Source organism: Schistocerca americana, chromosome 11, assembly GCF_021461395.2.
Source record: "Schistocerca americana isolate TAMUIC-IGC-003095 chromosome 11, iqSchAmer2.1, whole genome shotgun sequence".
Taxonomy (NCBI): Eukaryota; Metazoa; Arthropoda; class Insecta; order Orthoptera; family Acrididae; genus Schistocerca; species Schistocerca americana.
In genome coordinates this window covers 204,591,322-204,618,199 of record NC_060129.1, presented here as the reverse complement: position 1 = coordinate 204,618,199, position 26,878 = coordinate 204,591,322, and the positions used below count along the sequence as shown (strand labels likewise).

The following is a 26,878-nucleotide window of genomic DNA, read 5'->3' as shown; positions in this document are numbered from 1 at the left end:
ATTACATGAATATTTGGAAATAAATTTAAACCCATACAAATAAATAATATTTTCTAAATATGAGGTGCAGTCGGATTAAAACTGAACACCCGCTGCAATGGGACCCTACAATGGCCCCATTTGAAAGTAATCACCACACATGTTAAGACGTTTATCCCACTGCGAGACGAGACAATCAGATCCTGTTCCGTAGAATACGGTCGGTTGCTGACGGATCCACAACTACACTCACTTTTGCACTTCCTCGTCCGACTGAAACTGGCATATGCACGCGTCTTTCTTCAGGTCGCCAATGGTGTGAAAATCGCACGGTGAAAGATCCTGTCTGTACAGAACGTATTGCAGTGTTTCCCAACTGAGTCGCTGAAGTGTAGCCTTCGTCCACTTGCCAATGTGAGGGCGAGTGTCACTGTGTGACGTAACGATTCTGTCAGACAGCATCTGGACGGGCCGGGGACACGTGGCAGAGCCGACAGCGTAAACGTCCCACATATCCCCCGCCGAAGAAATCTGAAGGTGTTCACACACTTCCCGGTAAGGCACAGTGATGTTCTCATTCGACTGCGCGGTCCCTCTGCTTGTAGAATTCCTCGAGCGTGGAACCGCAGGACAACCAGGACACTTTGTAGAAACTGTGACATGCTGTAAAGTCAAAGTTCTCAGCAATGCTGTTCACCCGAAACATTTTTTTATCTTTCTCAGGTTGACACAAGTTTTTACCATATATTACGTTGCACTGATCAGAATTTACATATTATTAATTGTTCAAAAAAAGGAAGGCGAAACTATGCTAAACTAACAACAAATGAAAGAAACATACCAAAAATGCAGAACAACAAATGAAAGAAACACACAAAAAATACAGATCTTAAGAACTAAAAATTGTAAAACATGTGAAACGAGGGTTGCCCAGAAAGTAAAATGTGTGTGTGTGTGTGTGTGTGTGTGTGTGTGTGTGTGTGTCTTCAACAGTTCTTTATTAAACATAATAAGAATTACACACACGAAAGAATGGTGGTTTATCTACACACCCTATTTTTCCACATAATCTCCAACCCGTTCTGTGACCTTCCGAAAGTGTGAAACGACGAGTCGTTTGCGCTGTGGGTACCGATTCTCGCCCTGGCGGCGGAGCCAGTGCTTCACTGTGTGAATCACCCCACCGCCAACAAAATGTCTTCCACAAATGGCATCCTTTAATGGCCCAAACCGGTGGAAGTCCGAGGTTGCCGGGTCAGACACGTCAGGTGTGGCGGCCGCGGTCGGTCTCCCCGACCGCCGCAAACTGCGGATTTCCAGCTCCGCCGAACCGCCTTCCGACGACTTCACCCTCCTTGCCCGGCAACTGACTGTACTTCTGTCGACAGCTGATGTTCCGGAGACTTCGCACGAGTGTTTGCGAATATTACTCACAGTTTCTTTCTCTGCAGTGAGAAATTCAGTGGCGGCTCATCGCTCGTAATGTACACGTCCTATAGGTGCCACTGTGAAACTGTCCCACAGCTGCGCTATCTGTCGGAGGTAACGGAAACTTGGCGCGCTCTCTCGGGAGACTTCAAATAATACGCATGTAACGTTTCACATCTGTAGCATTGTTTTCAGCCGAGGAAGAAATAAAACAAAGAAAAGGCGACACATTACATTCTGGGGAGCCCTTGCACAACCTCTGCCAGTGCCGTGACATACATGTAATTATATCGTGATAGTTTTTTTATATCAATTTCAAATTTTTTTTAATTAAAATGTGTTTTACTGCCGAATTAATTAATGTATAAATTACAGTACAAAAATTACGACTCGTTTACCGAGCGGAGATTATATACGTAACTACTGGGCGCCTTGTCTCTAAATACACCTAGGGTCCGAACGATTTCCGTACGTTGGCCAAATTGTGCCGCTTCACTCTTCGGACTGACGCGTCGGCATTCGTCGTACTAATTACATTTTGTACGATACGAGTGCAAATGCAAACTAGAGTCGGCCTCCACTCCGATCGAGGACACCGGCGGTGCTCGTGTAATTTCCGTTACGCTCGAAGTTCGACGGGAGCACCGAAACACTTTCAGTGTGCGGTGATCGGCTGCATTACGGGCTTACGTACCCAGCTGCGAGAACCCCGGGGGGCCCACTCGTCGGCAGCAGCTCTCCGGCACGGTGTACCTGTGGCCGGCCCCCTGTCGAGGTGAGCGCACCGCCGGACGTACACCTGTGACTTAACCGTTACAGACTGCCGTGTCACACCGAGTGCTCTTCAGACTCCTCTGCTGTCGTTGACATATTTGTGATGTCGTCGGCAAACCTCAAAGTTTTTATTTCTCAATTCCCGTTCTAAATTTCTTCTCAGTTTCCTCTAGTGCTCGCCAGGGAACGTATCGGTCGTAATCGGGGATACTCTACAATCTCGGCTCACTCTCTTCTCGACTAGTGCTCACCTTTCTCGAACCTCGGCTCTTAACAACTGCAATCTAATTTCTGCGAGAGTTGTAGGCAACATTTGGAATGTGTGGTTTATTCCTTTTACCTGCAGAATTCAAAGACACTGGTCTGAAGTTTTCTCAAAATCTGCAAATACAGGGTGATCAGAATCAAACTTCCATTACTCGAGAGCGACCCCTTGAAAAACGAGTGATCGTAGGACAGTGATTTTTGTGGGAACATTTGTAAGGACGTGCAGGGGAGAATTTACGAATAAACTGTCAAAAGAAACTCAGTTTGGTTGCCAGTCGAGAAGGTAACATTTGTTAATGTGCACCGTGTTTACTTTCCAGATTACTAATGTGATGTCTGCATCCCTGACAGCCTGGAACTGCGTTCCTGAAATGGTGGGCTGTGGATCACTCGGCTGCTGTGGCGCAGCTCGTGCGGAGCACGAGGGCCGCGCACCGTGTCCCGTGTTCTCGGCTACGACGACAGTAACTTTTTCGACAATTTTTGGTGCAGTTGGCCGTTGGCCTTTCCCGGGAGCAATTCCCAAATTGCCAGTAAATACCAACTTCCGAAATGTGTTCTTCGACACTGGAGCGGAAAGAGGACCTCTCCGTATTCCTATAATACCTCACATTATTGTTGTTTTGTTTGATAAAATATCTGCTCACCTTGTCCAGACCCGTGTTGACTGTCTGCAATTTTACTGCACACTCGTACGTGCATTTCGGTGCAGTGTTACTGAAGTATTTTTGACCCCTCTTCTTACGTGTTTGGAGCTGAGACTGGACGCTCACTTTTGACGCTGACATGTTGTGTGTTATTAACCTTTCGTGTAACTCGGTTGCCACTATCATTCTTCTTTATGGGAAGATCCTGCAAAGCAGTATCCCCATAGAACTGTGTGTAGTCCTGGAAAGTTTTGAAGTCTTCTGCTTTGCAACTGTTATTGGTAGAAGGGAAAGTGATATCTACTCTAATTATGAAATGACATCAACATTTCGTCATTGACTATCTCGTATTTATTTCGACGGATGTGCAGATCTCAATTACCTCGCAACTCGGAACAGATACAATATAAATCGAATGAAACGTCTGCGTCGGAGGCTTTACAGGAAGTAAGTGACATTTTGTTTTAGAGCCCCTTTTGTTCGTTGCCAAGTTCATTCTCGGAGAGGGTGTCCGCTCCTCGACAGTCGAGACACTGCCGAGCCGCGGTGTCGAAATGTAAAAGGCCCCTCCCGTGACAGGTGACGACGTTTACTCGTCATTGTGTCTTGACGGTTACTCGAAGTGCACGTCTCTCTCATTACAACTCTGCACAAATGTGAAATGAAATGACCTCGTACAATGTGTGCTTTGAAACTCATTCCCTACCTAATACTACTTTACTATTTTGTCACGATCCTCTTTCCTTATTATAAATACGTAGTGGAAAATGTCATTTACCTAAATGGCACGTAACACTACAACACTAACACTACCAACAACACACATCCTGCAGCACACAGTCTGAATGTCTTTCCTGTAAAGTTGGCTACTCGTGCGGTAAATAGTTTCCCGTATACAGTGAAACCTCTATATAACGGTTTTCAAGGGACCACAAATTCTGAACACTGTATAGAGGAAAACACAATAAACAGGAAGGCTTCCAAATAATAATTATAGGGCGTTACTGAAGATCGGGATACCACTAATCAGCTTTGACAAACGGTGCTGTAGGTGACATTTTAAATTTTCACAACACTGTAATATGGTATTCATTGCAAATGACTAGTTTTTTGTAATTAAAACATGGGACCCGGTAGGTGGATGGGTGAAAGTAAATGGATCAGTTTGTACTGTAAAAAGTTATAACAGATTCTTAAGATATGACATCATTGCCCAAAGCTGACAGGTGGTATCCCATTCTTCAGTTGACCCAATTATAGCGCAAACGCAGTAAATGTTACAGAGTATAAAAGAATTAGTTAAAAAAAAAAATTACTTTAATAATTAAATTATGAAACAGAACTTAAATTTGCACAAAACTCTAGGAACCTATGCAATATGAAAATTACATACCCATGATTTTTTTAAATATTCAGGCAAGCATATTTGTTTTCTATTTCTCCTAGAGTCTATGGCAATCATTTCTTGCTGCAAATGAGCAAGTTGAACTACTGTTCTGTCCTCAAGTCTGTGGGCCATATATCTGTTGAATGTTTCAAAGGCTTCAGCTGCCTTAGTATATGAGGGCACAGGGTCATCTTCCTTGTCACTGTCACTTTCACTGCCACTATTATTCTTCAAGCTTCTCTCTGCAGTCAGGTCTTCAATACTTTGTACTCCCGTGGTTGCCACATTGTCATCCACAGCCACAAAGTCCTCAAAAGTGACAGAATCACTGCCTATTAATTCCTGAAACTCTTGCAAATCACTTGCAACATGAGCTGCCATCTCATTCTCACAGAATCCCGCTTTTGTGAATCAGTTTTTAATAGTTTCAGCACTGACTTCCCTCCACGAGTACATAATTAAATTCATTACCTGTCGATGGTTTCAAATGCGTACGTTTCAAATTGCCACAATTCTCAAACCTTTCAATTATTGGCGATCTGTTTTTCATAATAGTGTTGAGGGAGCCAGTTCAAATTGCTTCGCTAGCTCCACACGACTCACACCAGGAGATGCCTCCACTTTTTTAATAACAGAAACCTTCTCTTCGAGAGAAATGTTCTTCCGCTTTTCACTCATGTCCACTGACGAAAGCTTTTTAAAAAATAAATAAAATAAATTAAAAAAAAAGTTATATTGAAGACACACTCTCACTACACACATTAACTGTTTGCTGCTCAGCGCACACATCACGCTATGAATACAAGCAGAATGTGCGTCACATGTCACACGACCGGGTCCTACCACTGACATACGAAAGACACTGAGCGCGGGCTTTCCGAGCCAGTGCAAACTGTGAATCCACACAATGGAAAACAATGCGTCTACATCCAGCCACTTAAATGTTATAAAGAGGTAAATAATTGACCAGGGTTCAAAAAATACGTGTGTTACGTGGAGGAAATTGTAATATAGAGGAAACACAGTAAAGAGGAAAATTTAACATTGTTTATATGGGCTTTTAGTCGGGACCGAAAAAAAATGGACGTAAGAGAGGAAAACATTATACGGAGGAACGTTATAAAGAGGTTTCACCGTACACTAGCTCGAGTAGCAAAACTTCGGTTATAACCGCCCTGCACTACGAATGTAGATCCGCAGTACGACCGTAAGTGTAGTCGTGTAAATGTTTCCAGAGTTCCTCCCAATCAAAGGATTAGCCCAAATGTGGCTGTAAACGAGTTGTGCACTGCGACTGCGACTCGCCCACCCCCGCCACTGATCCGCAGGTATGGCGCGGCACTCGGACGGCACGCTGCACTTCTACCTGGACGGGGTGGACCGCGGGGCGGCGTGCGGCGGCGTGCCCCCGGGCGTGTACGCCGTCATCGACCTGTACGGCCAGTGCGCCCAGGTGTCCATCGTGCGGCCCGAGCGACCGGCGGGGGCCGCTCCCGCTCCCGGGAGGCTCGCGCTGCCCGACCGCCCCCACCAGGTAACGCCACTCGCTCCCGGCACTCTGGCTTCTGTCGGGATTATTTCAAGTTTTTTTTTTATTGTTTCAACAATATCTGATAAAAGAAATGCCTGTTTTTGTTCAAATTGTACAGAATTATTTTACTAAATGTGCAGGAAACAAGATAAGGAGCACAAAAGGTCATGTAGGTATTATATTGTTCCCTTATATTTTTTCCTCTTTGTGTCTGCTGGCTTCTAGTAGTTCGAGCACTGCTCAGAACTGTTTTGTAGTTGTCTTACTGTCGTCAGTACTGTTTGTTTCCGGTCACAACAGAGCGATGCGTGTAACTGTGTCACTTCGGCTAGAGCTTCGGACTTCTGGGGTTACGTATCGAGCAAATGAGTGAGGTCGTACAAAACGTTAAGACATCCGGTTAATAGCTTGTTCGGCCATCCGTGGAATGAAATCGGTCAGTGATTTGGCATATCGGAGATACCACAGTTGCTTAGCAGGTTTGTGGAGGTATGTGGCATTAGATGTCTACACACGGGCCACGTAATTCGAGTAAATGACGGGCCGCCAATTTGCGTACGCAGTGAAGGTGCCCGACAGCGACCCTGATGCGTTCTGTAGAATTTATGTTAGGTAAATTTGGTCGCCGAGACCTCTACACGAGTTCACTGTAATGCTCCTCAAACCACTGCAGCACGGTTCCGGCTCAGAGACGCGGAGTGTTATACGGTGGGAAGACGTCGAGCGTGAGTGGATGCGGGTGGTTTGCAGCTGTCGGCACGTCTTAGGTCACTTCCAGAGGTCCCGTGCGAGTGCAGGAGAATGTGTCCCGTAGCATAATATCGCTCCGACCAGCCTGTGTCCGTTCACCTCGATGACGGCGTTTGTGGAGACGACCGTCGACCTACTGTAGCAAGAATGCGATTCCTGTGGAGAGCCGACAACTTTCCATTCGTCGACGGTCAAATCCTGACGGTCCTGTGGCCACCGCAGTAGTATAATTGACAATGTTGTCGGGTCGAGGTGTGAACGTGTAGGGGTGATCTACTGCGGAGCTCCACATTCGACAATGTACGACGAACGGTTTGCTCCTAAACACTTGTGCGTGCACCAGCGTTGTATTCTTTCGGCAGCCTCCGAATGTTCTGTGAAGAACTGTGGGTGTCCATCCATTTAACACCGGTTTCACTGTCCTACCTCTTTCTACAGATGCTCTCAACAGTAGATTTCTAAGATACTTGTTTTCAGGCTGTGCCCTTGGCCAGTCACTTATCTCAATGGATTTCCCAATTTGCAGCCCACGTCTTCACTAGGGTGATCGGCCGACTGTGTCTTCTCCGCATACCTACTTTCGTTACCGCGTCGTGTACGTGCAGCGTGACCGGGCGGCATCCGGGATGATGTGGGGCAGCATTGTGAACTGAACATATGTGTGTCTACTGTGAAATGCCACCTAGAGACAAGTGATTTGAATGGTAGACGGCCATCACGTAAACCACACACACATTCAAACACTAGAAAGACCAGGTACCGACCATTTAGCACGGTGGTGTCAGCATCGTGGTGTGGAGATATTTTTCTAGATGTGGGGTTGGTCATCTAGTCCAAATAAAAGGCAAGCTGGATGGTATCCTGTAGTGACATTCGAGATAAGAAAATTGTTCCACGTGGGAGAAAGAATATGCTGTGTAATTGGATATTTCAGCAGGACAGTGATTCAAAACACACTTGTAGTCATTAAAAAAATTATTTTCAGATAAAAAAAGTCAAACTTTTGGACTGGCCGAGACAGACCTGGATCTAAATTCTGTTTGAACACCTCAGAGATGCATCGGATCGACATGTTAGTCGTACAGGCTACTCGAACGAGGATCAATTTGCTGCTGCCTTACGGGACAAATGGTTAAAACTTGCTCTTGACCTATTACGAAAGCTTGTGAATTCGATGTCAAATACATGTGCGCTGTGATAGAAACCCCTAGGTATGCAGTAAAATACTGATTTGTTCTTGAGATTCTTAAATAGTTCAGTTTTATTGTGGTGTCGTTGTTGTCGGCTTCAGTCTGGCGACTGATTCGATGCAGTTCTTCGTGCTGCTCTATCCTGTGCAAGTGTCTTTACGTCCGAATAACTACTGCAGCCTTCACCACTCTGAATCTGCTCACCGTATTCATCTCTCAGTCTCCCCCTACAACTTTTACCCACCACCCTTTTCTCGAGTACGAAACTAGTGATCCCTCGACGTCTCGTATCGACCGATCCCTCCTTCCGACCTGTTGTGCCACAAACTCCTCTTCTCCCCAATTCTATTCAGTACCTCCTCATCAGTTACGTGACCCAGCCATCTAATCTCCAGCATTACCCCTGTAGCACCTCATTTCGTAGCCTTCTGTTCTCTTCTCGTCTAAACTATTTAACATCCACATTTCCCTTCCGTGCACGGCAACAATCCGCGCAAATAATTTTCTGCCTCACCAGAGGAATGTTTTGCAGCTGTGGAGGTGTAGCCTTCCACAGGAAGTGCAGATACGCCTCACCTGCGTGGCATTTTGGGACGACGACCGGTCTCGCGAGGTGGTCACCCGTAATTCCTGCGGACACGTCGAGGCCGAAACGGTTCCGGCAGTTCGCTACCGTCGTACTGCGGAGAGTTTCCTCGGCCCACACTCGGGTGTCTCGAAGGTCGACGGTAGCGCTCCTCTCGACAGTAGCCCGGTCTGCGGAAAAGACTGACAGTAGAAACTGCAGTACTGTGGTGGCTCGTGTGACGAAACCTTCACTGCACAGGCGATAAGGCCGGCACTCGTAAGTGATGCGGATTGTGGGGAATGTTCCAGCCTGTTGTCCGGTTCGTGGGCCACCCGACCCACCTGTACAGGTGTCCTCAGCGGCCGGTGCCTCTGTCAAAAACTGGCCGCAATTTTGGTGGTGGTTGCAGGGTATGCAGTCCACGCCAAATCTTGAAGTTCAAACACTTTTGTAGCACTTTGATGTCGTCTGAAATCTTGCTTTTTCAACTTCAGTTCGATATAGATAAATAGCCAACTTACTGAGATGAGATCGACAGGAGGTGCACAGTGGCTAAGCAGGTATGGCTAGAGGACAAATGTAAGGATGTAGAGGCTTATCTCACGAGGGGTAGGATAGATACTGCCTACAGGAAAATTAAAGAGATCTTTGGAGAAGAGAGCCACTTGTATGAATATCAAGAGCTCTGGTGGAAACCCAGTTCTAAGCAAAGAAGGGAAAGCAGAAAGGTAGGAGGAGTATTTAGAGGGTCTATACAAGGGCGATGTACTTGAGGACAATATTATGGAAATGGAAGAGGATGTAGATGAAGATGAAATGGGAGATAGGATACTGCGTGAAGAGTTTGACAGAGCACTCAAAGACCTGAGTCGAAACAAGGCCCCCGGAGTAGACAATATTCCATTGGAACTACTGACGGCCGTGGGAGAGCCAGTCCTGACAAAACTCTACCATCTGGTGAGCAAGATGTATGAGACAGGTGAAATACCGTCAGACTTCAAGAAGAATATAATAATTCCAATCCCAAAGAAAGCAGGTGTTGACAGATGTGAAAATTACAGAACTATCACTTTAATAAGTCACAGCTGCAATATACTAACGCGAATTCTTTACAGACGAATGGAAAAACTGGTAGGAGCCGACCTCGGCGAAGATCAGTTTGGATTCCGTAGAAATGTTGGAACACGTGAGGCAATACTGACCCTACAACTTATCTTAGAAGAAAGATTAAGGAAAGGCAAACCTACGTTTCTAGCATTTGTAGACTTAGAGAAAGCTTTTGACAATGTTGACTGGAATACTCTGTTTCACATTCTAAAGGTGGCAGGGGTAAAATACAGGGAGCGAAAGGCAATTTACAATTTGTACAGAAACCAGATGGCAGGTATAAGAGTCGAGGGACATGAAAGGGAAGCCTTGGTTGGAAAGGGAGTGAGACAGGGTTGTAGCCTCTCGCCGATGTTATTCAATCTGTACATTGAGCAAGCAGTAAAGGAAACAAAAGAAAAAAACGGAGTAGGTATTAAAGTCCATGGAGAAGAAATAAAAACGTTGAGGTTTGCCGATGACATTGTAGTTCTGTCAGAGACAGCAAAGGACTTGGAAGAGCAGTTGAGCAGAATGGATAATGTCTTGAAAGGAGGATATAAGATGAACATCAACAAAAGCAAAACGAGGATAATGGAATGTAGTCGAATTACGTCGGGTGATGCTGAGGGAATTAGATTAGGAAATGAGACACTTAAAGTAGTAAATGAGTTTTGCTATTTGGGGAGAAAAATAACTCAGGGTGGTCGAAGTAGAGAGCATATAAAATGTAGACTGGCAATGGCAAGGAAAGAGTTTCTGAAGAAGAGAAATTTGTTAACATGGAGTATAGATTTAAGTGTCGGGAAGTAGTTTCTGAAAGTATTTGTATGGAGTGTAGCCGTGTATGGAAGTGAAACGTGGACGATAAATAGCTTAGACAAGGAGAGAATAGAAGTTTTCGAAATGTGGTGCTACAGAAGAATGCTGAAGATTAGATGGGTAGATCACATAACTAATGAGGAGGTAATGAATAGAATTGGGGGGAAGAGCAGCTTGTGCACAACTTGACTAGAAGAAGGGATCGGTTGGTAGGACATCTTCTGAGGCATCAAGGGATCACGTGGATGGTAAAAATCGTAGAGGGAGACCAAGAGATGAATACACCAAGCAGATTCAGAAGGATGTGGGTTGCAGTAGGTACTGGGGGATGAAGAAGCTTGCACAGGATAGAGTAGCATGGAGAGCTGCATCAAACCAGTCTCGGGACTGAGGACCACAACAACAACAATAACTGAGGTGACAAAAATTGAGGAACACCTAATATTGCGTCGCACCTGTTTTTGCACGGCATAATGCAGCAACTCGAATGGCGCGGCCTCGGTGAGCTGTCGGGAATCCCCTCAAGGAATTTTGAGCCGTGTCGCCTCTATAACCGTCCACAACTGCGGTGCAAGATTTTGTGCACGAACTGGTCTCTCAGTCGTGTCCTGTAAATGTTTGACAGATTGTTCGCTCGAATTGCTCGAGATGTTCTTCGATCCATTTGCGAATGGTTGCGGTCTGGTGATGTGGTGCACTGTCGTCTGTGAAAATTCCGCTGTTCTTTGGGAATGTGAAGTCCACAAATGGCGGCAAATGGTCTCCGATTAGCCATACGTAACCGTTCCCATTCAACAATCGATTCCATTCAACATAAACACGGGCTACACCATTACCGAGCCGCCACCTGCTCGTACAGTGCATTGTCGACAACCCGGGTCTGTAGCTTTGTGGCATCTGCGTCACCGTCAGTTACTACCGACTTAAATTGGGACTCGGCTGACTGGACACTGGTTTTCCAGTTGTCTAGGGCCCAACTGATATGGTCACAGTATATCGTATCTTCCTTCGTCGTCGGCGCCGTCGTTGTTGCCGTGAGGCACCGTTATACCAAGAGGAAAGGCGCGTCGATCTTAGAGCATGAGATATGATGACCTTAAGCCACTGACAACACACAACGGTCACGGTAGCACCTGATTCCAGAATAGCTGCAGTAGTTAGGATCTACCAACTACCCCCTCTCGACCAGGTCCCCAAAACTTAACTCGTAACGAGATCCCTTCGAAGCAAATTGTCATAACGGTCGTCTATAAAGGCTTCGTACAATGAGAAGAAATGTTACAGTTTATGGAATAATAACAGGTACGACCAAACTATCTTTTTTCTTCTGTTTTATTTAAAATAACTTTGTTCACAGTTTTATTTCGCATTCACCACTCATTCACCGAAACCCTTTGATAAAAAGTTTTGGTTGCTTGACACCAAGATTCAATGCTAATGATACAGTTTTTCTCCTTTTCATAAATTGGAGCCTGCTCTCTGCGATAAAAAAAAAAAAAAGGGGGGGGGGGGGGGGGGTCTCAATATCGCGTCCCTCGTGATATGTGTATATATTTATGCCGGAATTGACCGCCCTGTAGGTGTAATCAATTTAATGACCACACTTCACTATCCGCAATTTCGTGTAACTAAATGTCCCTTTTTTTTTACTCTGATTGTATACCGTAATTATTTAAAACTCGCCCCTATATTTTTTCACTACGCACAATTAGCACTTCTTTACTTGTTTATTTCTAAGAGTAAATGAAAAAAAAATGACGCCGCATCATCGGCTTCGTCGATATAAAGCGAAACACCTCAATATGCCCAATTTTACCTCTTCTTATAAGATCGGCTACCTTACTCATTAATTTACTACATATTATTTCCAATAACACTAAACAGGTATCGCCGTTATATTTTAATTGTATTCAAAAGCATGTTATTATTATTATGACCGACCAAATAGTAACAAATCGCGCGGCGTTCGGTTTTAATGGTAGCTTTACCCTCGCCCAGCCTTTATTCATGCAATATTGTATATAAATATACAGACGACCAAAAGATCGCTCTCTCTACGATAACCAATAGAGGCAAATACGCTATTCAAGTTCCATTACATCTATCTTGACTCGAAATGTTACAGTTGTCCTAACAGATACGTTTGTCCCACATTGATTTCTGTGGTTGTTCCACTTATTGTCGCTTATCTGTTAACGCTGACAGCTATACACAAATGCTCGGTAAGTGAAGGCCGTTCGCTGTTGCAGTGTGTGTGGTCAGATGCAGTACCTGAAATTGGGTATTCTCACCATGCTCATGACACTGCGGATATCAGAATATTGAATTTCCTACCAGTTTCTGAACTGCTCTCCCTACTATTCCACATTCAAAGTCTGTTAACTTCCGCTGTGTAGTCGTATTCGCGAGGAAAAGCTTTTCACTCTAATCGGTTCACAGTACACCGGCACAGTTTAAAAGTTGCACCCCAGGTGCAGTAACTTAACTCAGGCACACAAGTCTGGTTCAGTTGAAAACTCACTGCAGATTGACTTTTTTGTGGTAGGGGCGGTTCTTATAAAAAGTGGTTTAGGAACAAACTGTTGTCTTGAAAATGACATGATGCTTTACAATTTGGTTAGATTGTAATTTACTGTTTTTGATGAAATACAAGAACCAACAGAATTTTAAATGTACAAAGTACATGGACATTATTTTTCTTCTGCATTGTGAATCTGCTCATTTACACGTATGAGCACTGTATTGTAAATTATGGTAAATTTTGTGTAGTTATTAATTACTAAATTAATTAATAATTGCTGTATGTCAAACTGTACAGAAACATTAAGCTAACAAAAGTGTATAGTTGCATTTTAGGATGAAAAGTGGTAGCCTCTATGAACCTGAAATTCAGTCGACACACAAGATTATTAATTTCAGAAAAAATACAATGTATTACTTGAAAGCTGGAAGATTGTGCTGGAGAATGGTATAGGTCATTGTATAGAAATACAATACAAAATCAGTACTCATAGGTATATGAATATTTTCAGTTAATGATGCTTTGTAATCAGTGTGCTCTCTTGCCAAACTGATAACACCGTGGATTCAGAACAATCAAATGAATGATTTGATTGATAAAGTTGGATTTAGCGCTAAGCCTGCCTATGAAACTGAAGTTTTCATGTGTCTACTATACGTACTACACAAATGTGTATTTTGGAAATATAATGAATTTGGGAAAAATTTGCTGACTATTGGGGTAGGAAAACAAAACGATGGGGGCTACCAGACTGCTTTGTCTGAAACTCCCCCTTCCAGTCCCACACTGGTAGTCTGTGCGCCTGAGGTCACAGTCGGAAATATTTTTCCTCCAGCTTGTATTGTGTGTACCTCCCTCGGGGTGCATTTTTTGGCCGTACGTCAACTTGGTCTTTCTTGCTCCTTAATCTGTCGTGGATTGTTTTGTGCAGTTAGTCCTCATTTTGTGTAATCACGCTGTCAGAATTTACCCTCATGACATGACATTTGTGTGTGTGTATTGATACCACTACGCAAGTGATACACTGCCCGGCTTTCAGAGTTAATAATTCAGTTAGTGGGGCAGGGGTGTTGATAACTTTAAAAAGGCTTGGCTGCTAACAGTTACATATTGTCTGTAGTTGTTATGGATTTATCAACTTAATTATGTAATTATGGAAAGTTACGAGGGTAGATTGAAAGGTTCTCGGAACATATTAGAAAAAAAGTACATACATCACTGAAACATTTTTTATTTTTCCATGTAGTCTCATTGTAGATTAATGCACTTCGTCCAACGATGTTCCAGTGCCTTGATCCCATCTCAAAAATGAGTTTCCTCCAGGCCTGCAAAATAGTTGTCAACTCCGGCTATCAATTCTTCACTTGAAGTGAATGTTTGTTCACCAGAAAAATTTTCAGTTTTGGGAAAAGATGCAACTCTGATGGAGCCATATCAGGTGAATAAGGCAGGTGTGGCAGCAATTCGTACCTTAGTTCGTGTAAATTTGCCACGGCGATCTGGCAAGCGCGAGCAAATTCACGCATTTTCAATTGGTGATCCTCCGTAACCATTTTGTGCACTTTTGCAATGATTTCTGGAGTAGTGACAAATCTCGGTTGACCACTGTGAGGACTATCATCTAAGCTCTCCCGACCAAATTTAAATTCATTTGTCCACTTGGCATCAGGTGAATATGAAGGGGCAGAATCCCCCAGTGTATTCTGGAAATTGCAGGAATGTCCTTTTGCTTCCATACCTTGCTGTTCGAAGTACTTAATCACTGCTCGAATCTCAATTTTTTTCGCATCTTTGCAAATCACTGTGCGGGAACAACACCAGAGCCACGTCACCGTCACGGCTCTCTTCCGAGAGCACTGACGTGGCACGTGTTTACAGCCAACAGTCCAACGAATATCACACGAACAACTTGCTACGTCAGCGCCAACCTCTCGTGGTAATTCTGAGAACTTTTCAAATCACTGTCGTACTAAAGAACGACATTTTTCAGTTTGATGTTTTAAAACATTAGAAAACATATTGTTTACATTTCAGTAATCATTATAGATTGTAATGATTTTCTTCACGAGTACGCACTAAACCTGTTTGTGGACGATTCCACCACCACAGGTTAAAAGATAGTAACAAAACTGCTTTGAATCCAAGCAATGTCACAATCTCGAGGCACCTGTCTGTAAGGTGTTGCAGTTTTCGTAATGAAGTGATGTCACAAGATGTTCATTTGGCCTATCTATTCATCTTAATAATACACGCACTGATTCGATGATAGTAATGCCCGTCTTCTTCATTATTGTTATTAATTTCCCCCGTCCCACTGCCACGAGTAAAGTGTTAAAGGCGGATGAAATTTTTGGTGATTTTGTGACATTATTTTCGTTTGGTGATTTTATTAGTCTTCTTAGGATTCAAAAACACTGCGTATATCGTGTTTTTTTTAGTAGTTTTCCCAAAAATGCAAGCAAATAGATGTTTTGTCTGTTCCTTTGTCGATTGTTAAGTTACGATAAAGACGTGTGTGGCACAGATGGTGTCGTTCAGTTAAACGGCGAGTGAAACAGAAAAACTAATTGGGTGGAAGCGTTTGTAAATGTTCCGAGTACTAGTAGCCCAGATTTGCTTAGCACGATTGCAGTAAGAAGGAAAATGAAAAAGTTAAACTAATATTTAGCCATTTGCAGTTAACCTGAAGTTTTTATTTACAGTTGTTTTTAGTCCTAGAAAATCTTCTTTATTTTTGGCTAAAAAGCAACTGAAATATTGCGTAGAGGCCTAAATCGGGCTTCTGACGTCTAAAAATTTTCCGGGGCAGGGCCACCGTGACAGCCCCTTCTCCAGGTTGTGGCCACTTCTCGAGTCGGCATCTACAGACAGGAAGGCCAGGTAATGCAGATCCCACTACGGGACGCACCCACTTGTAACGAGGGCAAGCGTAGCAAAGATGGAAGGAGAGGCACCAGAGAGGGCAGTTGAGAAATGGTATTACGGCTCTTCTCGTTTTTTCTCCCGAGCCTTAATTTCACTATTGATGACTCTTCCCCCTGACGTATGAGGTTTCCCGCTGCCTGTCCCTGACCTCAATTGCACGGTACGGGCAGCGGACGAGCGGCAGGCGGTGTGGGCGGTAGGCGACTGCGAATCTCCCACACTACTCTCTCCCGTGACTGCCACGTTAGGGGCTTCGGTCTCTGGCGAGCTGCAGTCGGTAAATCGGGCCTCTCCGATCGATTCTTCCGCAGAGACGGAATTGCAAAGTATCTTTCAATTTCTGCTAGCCGTCGGGTGTATTGCAGCAGGAATTCGTTTTTTGGAGGACGAGCCAGTCGCACTGAAAAAACCTTAAGAGTGACGATGCCGTGAGTGACTTACGGAATTGTTTCCCGAACTGAAGAAGTGGCTGGGAGAGGACAGCACTTCCAAAGTAACGAAAAGCTTTGAGACGATGTTGAGGCTAGTTTCAGTTCTTCGGCATTAACATTTTGTGGGGAGGGTGTCGGAAAATTGCTTCGCAGGTGCGGCAGGTGCCTAAGTCTTTACAGGTGATCGTAAAAAAGTAACCGCAGACGTACACAGCTTTAGTACTCCTGCCTCTATTTCTTAACATTCACCAGCCTGTCTGAATCTCTTCCCCAACGAAGAAACTATTAGTCCTGGAACACAGGATAGTTTCTTGCTTTTTAATGCTTTAAATAATGAAATACTGCTCGGTTAAGTTTTTGCACGCACAGCACAGTGGGTTTCAGGGATCCATTACCATAGCAGCTGTCAGAAACTTTGTGGCAAGTATGGAGGGGGTTCTTGGGGGCCCTCCCCCCCAGAAAATTTTAAAAATTAGAATTCCGATTCAGGCTTCTGACCGCTACATTCCAGTCACTGTGTGACTCTAAATAAAGAGGATTTTCGAGGAATAAAAACGATTGTAAACGAAAAAATCATCTGAAGAGGAAAAAGCTAAAAATTAGTTTAGTAAATATCAAGGGTGCTTCAGAAACATTTCTGTAATTTTCAGATACTGCAAAAGCAATATACACTCAACATAACTAAAGCAATACTTATATATCTAAAAACACAGATGATGTGACTTACCGAACGAAAGTGCTGGCAGGTCGATAGATACACAAACACACACACAAAATTCAAGCTTTCGCAACAAACTGTTGCATCATCAGGAAAGAGGGAAGGAGAGGGAAAGACGAAAGGATGTGGGTTTTAAGGGAGAGGGTAAGGAGTCATTCCAATCCCGGGAGCGGAAAGACTTACCTTAGGGGGAAAGAAGGGGTATACACTCGCGCGCAATCACCCACACACACACACATATCCATCCGAACATACACAGACACCAGTCTGTGTATGTACGGATGGGTGTGTGTGTGTGTGTGTGTGTGTGTGTGTGTGTGTGTTCGGATGGATATGTGTGTGTGTGCGCGAGTGTTTACCCCCTTCTTTCCCCCTAAGGTAAGTCTTTCCGCTCCCGGGATTGGAATGACTCCTTACCCTCTCCCTTAAAACCCACATCCTTTCGTCTTTCCCTCTCCTTCCCTCTTTCCTGATGAGGCAACAGTTTGTTGCGAAAGCTTGAATTTCATGTGTATGTTTGTGTTTGTTTGTGTGTCTATCGACCTGCCAGCACTTTCGTTCGGTAAGTCACATCATCTGTGTTTTTAGATATATTTTTCCCACGTGGAATGTTTCCCTCTATTATATTCATTTAAAACAATACTTATGATCTTATTTTGCACTTATTTAACAGTGTCTGTGCCTACAGTCATGCATGCATGCATGATGCATGTATAAAGAAATGACATTGTAAAATAAGTATTAAAGCCTAGACAGGCAAAATGACAATAATCACATTGAACACACAGTCTGATTCTTTCTATTGTGGGAATCTGAGTAATGTTGCAAGTGTGAGGGGATGCAGACAGTGTGGTATGTGTATATTTAGACCAGTTTGTGGGGTGTGCACGGGCATCCTAAGTGGTTATTGTGACCACACACAATAGGCGGGAAATACGGGGTCGAGTCTCGGCCTGGCAAAAACTTTCCTGTGTCACCAACAGGCAGTACATGTATACCTAAAACAGCTGATGACAAAGAATTAACATTGAGTAAATCCGTTCTTATATGTGCTGTTTTTATGGATTCTAAAGAGACAAATAAAACAACTGAACACAGATGATATCACAAACTTACAAATAATTTCATGAGTGTATAATACACTCCTGGAAATGGAAAAAAGAACACATTGACACCAGTGTGTCAGACCCACCATACTTGCTCCGGACACTGCGAGAGGGCTGTACAAGCAATGATCACACACACGGCACAGCGGACACACCAGGAACCGTGGTGTTGGCCGTCGAATGGCGCTAGCTGCGCAGCATTTGTGCACTGCCGCCGTCAGTGTCAGCCAGTTTGCCGTGGCATACAGAGCTCCATCGCAGTCTTTAACACTGGTAGCATGCCGCGACAGTGTGGACGTGAACCGTATGTGCAGTTGATGGACTTTGAGCGAGGGCGTATAGTGGGCATGCGGGAGGCCGGGTGGACGTACCGCCGAATTGCTCAACACGTGGGGCGTGAGGTCTCCACAATACATCGATGTTGTCGCCAGTGGTTGGCGGAAGGTGCACGTGCCCATCGACCTGGGACCGGACCGCAGCAATGCACGGATGCACGCCAAGACTGTAGGATCCTACGCAGTGCCGTAGGGGACCGCACCGCCACTTCCCAGCAAATTAGGGACACTGTTGCTCCTGGGGTATCGGCGAGGACCATTCGCAACCGTCTCCATGAAGGTGGGCTACGGTCCCGTACACCGTTAGGCCGTCTTCCGCTCACGCCCCAACATCGTGCAGCCCGCCTTCAGTGGTGTCGCGACAGGCGTGAATGGAGGAGACGAATGGAGACGTGTCGTCTTCAGCGATGAGAGTCGCTTCTGCCTTGGTGCCAATGATGGTCGTATGCGTGTTTGGCGCCGTGCAGGTGAGCGCCACAATCAGGTCTGCATATGACCGAGGCACACAGGGCCAACACCCGGCATCATGGTGTGGGGAGCGATCTCCTACACTGGCCATACACCACTGGTGATCGTCGAGGGGACACTGAATAGTGCACGGTACATCCAAACCGTCATCGAACCCATCGTTCTACCATTCCTAGACCGGCAAGGGAACTTGCTGTTCCAACATGACAATGCACGTCCGCATGTATCCCGTGCCACCCAACGTGCTCTAGAAGGTGTAAGTCAACTACCCTGTCCAGCAAGATCTCCGGATCTGTCCTCCATTGAGCATGTTTGGGACTGGATGAAGCGTCGTCTCACGCAGTCTGCACGTCCAGCACGAACGCTGGTCCAACTGAGGCGCCAGGTGGAAATGGCATGGCAAGCCGTTCCACAGGACTACATCCAGCATCTCTACGATCGTCTCCATGGGATAATAGCAGCCTGCATTGCTGCGAAAGGTGGATATACACTGTGCTAGTGCCGACATTGTGCATGCTCTGTTGCCTGTGTCTATGTGCCTTTGGTTCTGTCAGTGTGATCATGTGATGTATCTGACCCCAGGAATGTGTCAATAAAGTTTCCCCTTCCTGGGACAATGAATTCACGGTGTTCTTATTTCAATTTCCAGGAGTGTAATTCAATCCTCGCACAATTAAAAAAAAAGTTTAGAGAGACAGCCATTGCTATAATAGTGCCAGGGTGGTGCGTATTGTTAAATACAGATAAATGGGTGCACCGCACATATTGCGATGTCACCTGGACAGAAAAATCACAACAGCTTATGGGCGAATGCCTCAAACCTTGTGACGTCGCTTGCTTCAAAAGCAATTTTATTCCTCTTCTTTAAACTCTCACATGTTGAACAAGAAAATTTTTGTTATCGCTGAGCATAACCTGTCTTAAAAACATGTGGATTCGTTTGGATTTGCTGCCTACTAAGGAATGAAATAATTACAGTGTATAAAACATTTCAGTAGCACAAGGTTAGTGAAATGTAAACAGTATCTTCTCCGATTTTTCTGGAATATCACTTCTCGTAACTCTGTAGTGAATGTCATACTCCTGTAACAATTACGGACAGTCTGTGGATATTTGGCAACTGTGCATTACCATTGTAAAGTGAAATAAATTCCTGAAATCTGATGTAACTGGTTCAGAACTGGCTAGAAATCCAGTCTCCTCATAACTCTGTAATATTTTTCAGAAAATTTTCCCGTCGGTGCCATATATCTGGCCCTCATCTCAGGAACATAAAGTGAGCCTGCCTGATGAGTTTCTACATCCTTTGGGAAAACCTTTTCCTTCACCGTATCCAAAATTAGTGGCAGGGGCTAAATTATGCTATAGTGTCCACCACATCTCGGCATATACATGCTGGGAATGTTGCAGGATATACAGAGCCTGTGTATATAAGCCACTCCGTTTATCACAGTTTGCTCCTGTCTTACGGCTGAACGAAGTTCACTTGCTCACTGTTTGTAGTACGTGTCGATAGATATTATTTGTTCACATCCGTACGGCAGTGTACTCACGGTATTTGTATTTGCGAACAGCTGACAACGGAGACGACTCCGACGACCGTGGGCGGCGGCAATGCGAGCGAGACGCTGGGCCCGAGCAGCCAGACGGCGGTGCCCGCCGACTCCTGCCACAGGTGAGGCGTGCGGCGGAGGGCGCGTGCGGACTCGAACGGGGTGACCTCCTCCCTGTCGGACGGCACGGTGTTTGAGGACGTCGGTCGTGCTGAATTAGACTCTGTCTTCTGCTGTGACATCTTGAAAGTTGTGGATCGAGGTGGTCAGTCAGAAGGAATATGTCTGGACTTGATGTAGTGTTTCCTTTCCTTGGGGTTCTGCCGTGAAAATACAAAATAGAAAATCTCATTGGGTTTTGAATTTTGATGGAATAAGTTACGGATAAGGCGGACTTCGTATTACTGATTGAGATACTGCTGTAATTTGACCGTGAATGGCAGACCGGTTCCGGAACACTACAAAAAGGGACTGTAAGGCAATAGCATCAGAAATAAGTTGACATTTACCTTATAATTCTGTCAGAAACGTAGTATCTATTATAATATAGTCTTTGTGGCTGCGTCTGGAATACTTCTCGATTTTCTTGTAGGATGTCCTTTTTTTCATTGTTCGCCGGTCCTCTTGTTCTCCGTCTGATGAAAATTTCTTGAAGTTCTCACTGTCTGGATTAATTTATAAATTTGGCGATAACCATTGCGAATCACTACTGAAATGACTTGAAAACGCCGTGTGTTCGTTTCGTAATATAGTTTTAATTTCCAATTAAAATCACTCTTTAAAATCAACGCCGAAAAATACACGTCTTAAACGTATGAAGACAAGATAACAAGAGAGTAACGAACTAGTTGTTAAAACAAGCACCTACGCGAAAGTAAAAAAAAAGATCAAAATTACTTACAAAAATCTGTCGCTGGTGCAGCGCTCTTCTGCATGCGCGATCGTAAATCACATCTTTGCTCTGGTGGAGGCGCGGTAGTCAAAGTACCGTTACATTGCAAACGGCTCTCGGCCCAGTCCGGTGCCGATAGTTCCGAGGAGCGTACAATAAGTAATGTGACACCCCCCCCTTTTTTTTTTTTTTTCCAGTTGAAAGAATGTTAAACTGGTTGTAGGACATCGTGGAATGTTCCCACTCAATCACCGATAGGTTTTGAGAAGTTCCGATAGGTGGCGCCGAAATGCTGTCTGTAACGGAGGCGCGTTCCGGGTGGCGACCTGCGATCGGGTTTCTTTTGGCAGAAAACAGTGTGTGTTGCACATATTCGTATGCATTTCCGGAATACGTACGGAGACCTGGCACCGAACAAAAGCCGGGCGAGTGGCGGGCGAGACGTCTGCCACCGTCACGACGAGCTCGAGAAAACCTGTCCGCCCGGCTGTGACTCCTGCAGTGTCAGAACGTGCAGACGCACTCGTTTGAGTGCACAACTGTGTGTCTGTCGACATTGCCGACACTTCCACCAGTCGGGGTACTCGAAGTTGCGTGCCCGCCGGGTTCGTCGCTGCCCCACCTTCCGATTTCCACCTGTTCGGCCCGACGGAGGACGTGCTCTTTGAGACGTAGTGTGTGGGTGGTGGGGAGGTTATCGGTGCAGCGATACGTCGGCTCTGACGTCGACCGGTAGAGACGTACCGTGCGGGCACGCGGGACACCCCTCGTAACGTGGCTATCACATCACATGGAGATTATGTTGAAAAATGGCATTTGTAGCTGTAAGATTGGGGAATAATGTGGTGTATTGGAATTCTGAATAAATCTGACACGCTTTCAGAAAAATGTGTTTGATCACTTATTGAATGCCCCTCGTATTAATGAAGGTACGATTATACAGGATCTCAAAGGAGGAATGGTTAGTGTTCCGGGATATGACTGGAAGCATTTGAAGAAAAGGGCTTCGTATGGAGATATTCTCCATTCCGAACGGTTTCTGAGATGGATCACATTTAATATGCATTGTAACTTATTTTCTTCAGTACATTGTCAGTTTTACGCAACAATTAGTAAACATTACAACGTGCTTTTCCGATGCACATTACATTTCAGGGGTTGTACAGTTCACAATTAATGTTCAGATGTTCCACTGTCAACTACACCATTTCCGCACTCTCTGTCGAACTTTCGGGTCACTTGTCCGGGTGCCTCTCCACTTTCCCTAAATGGGGCAGCAGTGTCCACACTGTAACTCGGCAGTTCTTATGTACGCCTCAGACTTCGTCTGGTACTATGTACAAAAATCTAATGGTGAAAAATGTGGTGATATAGGTGACCAGTTAATTGTACTATGATATGACAAAATGTCCAACGATTAGAGTAAGTGTAAGTGGGATGTCGATTCCCTCGTCTGATAAAATGTGGAGCAGCTCTGTCGTGCCGAAAGTACGTTGAAGTGCACGTGGCCAAAGGAACGTCTTCAACATGTACGACAAACGAATTTTCCAAAAAATGCGAGTAATTCTGTCCCACCACTCACTCTCGTAAAATGTGTATGTCGACATGTTTCTAATTGTGATGCTGCAAACGTTGATCAAAAAATTGACTTCTACTGCAGCGTGTGGATATCCCTGCAACCCTCGACAGTTATTGCGTACGTCATCGACTCCGTTCCGTGTAAATGTGCCTTTGTCAGTGAACAGTATTAATGGAAGCGAGTGACAGTTGTCATTTGACAGGTAACAAAATTTGAGTCGTGGGACTTAGTGACAAAGTGGAGATTGTGGACACGTGTTCTAGTTTTTGCACGTTGTGCTCAACATCGACATTGTTGTTGTAACAATACGAGTCAAGATAGATGTAACGGAACTTGAATAGAGTATTTGCCTCTATTGGTTATGGTAGAGAGATCGATCTTTCGGTCCTGTCTGTATATTTATATATAATATTGCATGAATGAAGTCTGGGCAAGGGTAAACCTATCGTTAAAAACGCACGCTGCATGATTTGTTAAGATTTGGTCGGTCATAATAATAATAACAACATGCTTTTGAATACAATTAAAATGTAACGGCGATACCTGTTTAGTGTTATTGGAAATAATATGTAGTAAATTAATGAGTAAGGTAGTCGATCCTATAAGAAGAGGTAAAATTGGGCATATTGAGGTGTTTTTTCTTTATATCGACGAAGCTGATGATACGGCGTCATTTTTTTTGTTTACTCTTAGAAATAAACAAGTGCTGATTGTGCGTAGTGAAAAAATATAGGGGCCAGTTATGAATAACTACGGTATAGAACCAGAGTAATAAAAGGACATTTAGTTACACGAAATCGCGGATAGTGAAGTGTGGTCATTAAATTGAGTACACCTACAGGGCAGTCAATTCCGGGATAAATCTATATGCATCCCACAAGGGACGCGGTATTGAGACCGTTGTTTTTTTTTTTTTTTTTTTTTTTAATTATATCGCAGAGAGCGGGCTCCAGTTTGAGCAACCAAAACTGTTCATCAAAGGGTTTCGTTGGAACTTGGGAGTTAGTGTTCAGGCACTCGCATATACTCTACATCAGAGTGGGAATGAGTGGTGACTGTGAAATAAAACCGTGAACAAAGTTACGTTAAATAAAACAGAAGAAACAAGAGAGTTTGGTCGTATCTGCTATTATTCCATAAACTGTAACATTTCTTCTCGTTGTACGAAGCATTTATAGACGATCGTTATGACAATTTGCTTCGAAGGGATCTCGTTACGAGTTAAGTTTTGGGGACCTGGTCGAGAGGGGGTAGTTGGTAGATCCTAACTACTGCAGCTATTCTGGAATCAGGTGTTACCGTGACCGTTGTGTGTTGTCAATGACTTAAGGTTACCATATCTCACGCTCTAAGATCGATGCGCCTTTCCTCTTGGTTCAACAATGACAACGCCGACGACGCAGGAAGGTATGGTAGATCATGGCACGTAGATACGTGTATAGTCGCCGTGTGCCAGAAGTGGGAGTACGCTGCACGTTTTGCCAGTGTGTAGCTGTAGGTTGTCAAACTACATGTTCAGAAGAAAAATGGGAACTCGAAAGAATACCTGCTTCGTAAAAAAAAAAAAGAAAGAAATAATGCTGAAAACTCTTGAAACAATCTAGTCAGGAATTCGACGTGTCGGAAGACTCCGACAGTATTCTGAGATTGCAGCAGCAGGAGCACTGCTGTCGCAGAAGCAGTAAACGTACACCGTATCTGCATATTCATTGCTGCTGTAAATGTGTGCTATTTTAGTCATTTGGGATAGGGCAAATTTCCTTACAAAGTTTCTCACTTCAAATTGGCATTCCCATCGTATTCCCGAACACTGACTACTCGTCTCAGAACACCTCGTATAGGACAGGCTCGTTCACCGATTTTCTCGAGCAACTGACAGTGAGCAAAAATCTGTTTTACGGGCACGGGGCCATTGGTGGGAAATGACAGAGTTAAGAAGCTCGTATTTCTTTTAAGTGACGGAAACTCCGGGTCGGAATATCGACAGTATTACGGAAACGTCAGACTGCTACTCGGCATGCTGCTGAACTTTAGTATTTTTTTGGTTCTAATGAAAACCCATGTCACTCCAATCATGTGTGTCAACAATTTGTACCTCTCTATCTACATTATTCCGTGATTTATTCAGTTTTCAAATTTATGCTGACTTTTTGATCACCCGGTATGCACTGATATGAAATTTCATGGCAGACTAAAACTGTGTGCCAGATTGAGGCTCAGACTAGGGACCTTTGCTTTTTGCAGGCAAGTGTTCTGCCAACTGAACTACCCAAGCATGACTCACAACCCGTACTCACAGCTTTAGTTCTGCCAGCACCTCATCTCCTGTGTGTGCACGTGACACACATTTTTAATCTGCCAGGAAGTTTCACGTGTAAGCTAATTACAGCACGTAATATTCCTTCGCAGACAATCTGTAACCGTTAAGTTCAGCTTGCATGATTAAAAGTGCATTTTTTGTGTAACTTCAAACCAATGTTGCACCACATGCGTACAACTGGGAAGAAATAATTACAAGTATGAAGTGAATGTACTTATCTTTCTTTGTGTTGATAGTTCATAAACCACTGAATAACATCTGAACACACAGAAAATATGACTGGCTAAAGCTGCAGTAGGCATGTTTCGTGTCTGTCTGTAACCTAGTTGTTCGCACCGCATTTTTGGCAACTAAATGGTACAAAAGAATAGTATTTGTTACTTAAATTAATATTTTTAACTTAATGTAAAATTTATATTCAGTGTTTCTGTAATTTGAAAGTTTCTTTTGTAGACAATATTTTTGAAAGAATTAGTTTTTCAATAGAATAGTCATTCTTACGTCAGTAGACCGTAGTGTTCCCATTAAAGTATGTGATGAGTAATTTAAATAACTTTTGTCTTTGCAGAAATCTTACGTAAATCTCTATTTTGCTTATGCTGTCATTTAAAATGAGGTGACAAAGCTTTATTGCTGTATGTTATGCAATGTGATGCTTGCAACAATAACGCAAAAGGTCTCCTTCTGTTAGATAAAATCCATACTGAATGAAGTGATTACCTGTATTGCGTCATGCATAAAATAGACCAGAGACTAGGAGAAGTTACTTCATTAACGCAATTTTGCCTGTCCCTCGATACATTTGAGGAGGCACTAGAGCACTTATTTCTCCTGGACGTGTAGTACTGTGTTAACTATCCTCTGCCGTGTGCTTCACGTTGGTTTGCATAGTATAAATGTAGATGTAGATAATGCACCAGTATTAATCTTTCATTGTGCAGGAAGAGTGGCACATTTGTGTCCAAACCTGTGCTGTGAACAACTGGATGGAGTAAATCAATGTTTAATTGAAAAGCACCCAGCAGTTGTCAACAGGAGGGATACTATTCCACATGATGGTTCGAAATGGCAGTATGACATGAACTTTGGGGGAAAAAAATTAATGAATTCGGGTGAGATCACCCGATACCACATTCTTGGATTTCCATTTGTTGCGATGGCTACAACATTTCCTGAGAGTCAAAAATTAGAACATTTGGATGGTGTCCAAAAAATTGATTTTTATAGATCTGGCATTTAAATTTGCACACTATATGGAAAAAGGTTATTGGGAATGAGGACATTTACAGTGTCAATTAAGAATAAAAAAATTGTTAAAAATTTACCTGTTTTAATTTACCATATACACACAAATAATTTGTGGATATTTTTTCCCGAATTTAAGGATGAGAAACTGGGTGCACAGATTTTTTGTCGTAAGTTTAGTACTGCTGTGCTTCCGGCAATAAATCCCGTCGTACTATGTTGGGGCCTCAATCTGTGACGTGTCAGTAGCAGGTTAGAAATGAAGCATTAACTGCATAGTAACTTGTCAATTACGGCTACAAGTTCTCGTTATCACCCGTACGCGGCTAAAGAAAAACTAAAATTTACTGAAGAAG

The 26,878-nt window shown here is 43.9% G+C and overlaps 1 protein-coding gene across 1 annotated transcript in view; it reads left to right on the top strand.

The window, feature by feature from the left end:
- LOC124553563 (neuralized-like protein 4) overlaps positions 1-26,878 on the top strand; it is a 282,401-nt gene that overhangs the window by 119,818 nt on the left and 135,705 nt on the right. The window contains exons 16-17 of the mRNA XM_047127409.1: positions 5,811-6,016; positions 20,508-20,608. Of these exons, the coding sequence (XP_046983365.1) occupies positions 5,811-6,016; positions 20,508-20,608 (307 nt within the window). The remainder of the gene's footprint in view (positions 1-5,810; positions 6,017-20,507; positions 20,609-26,878) is intronic.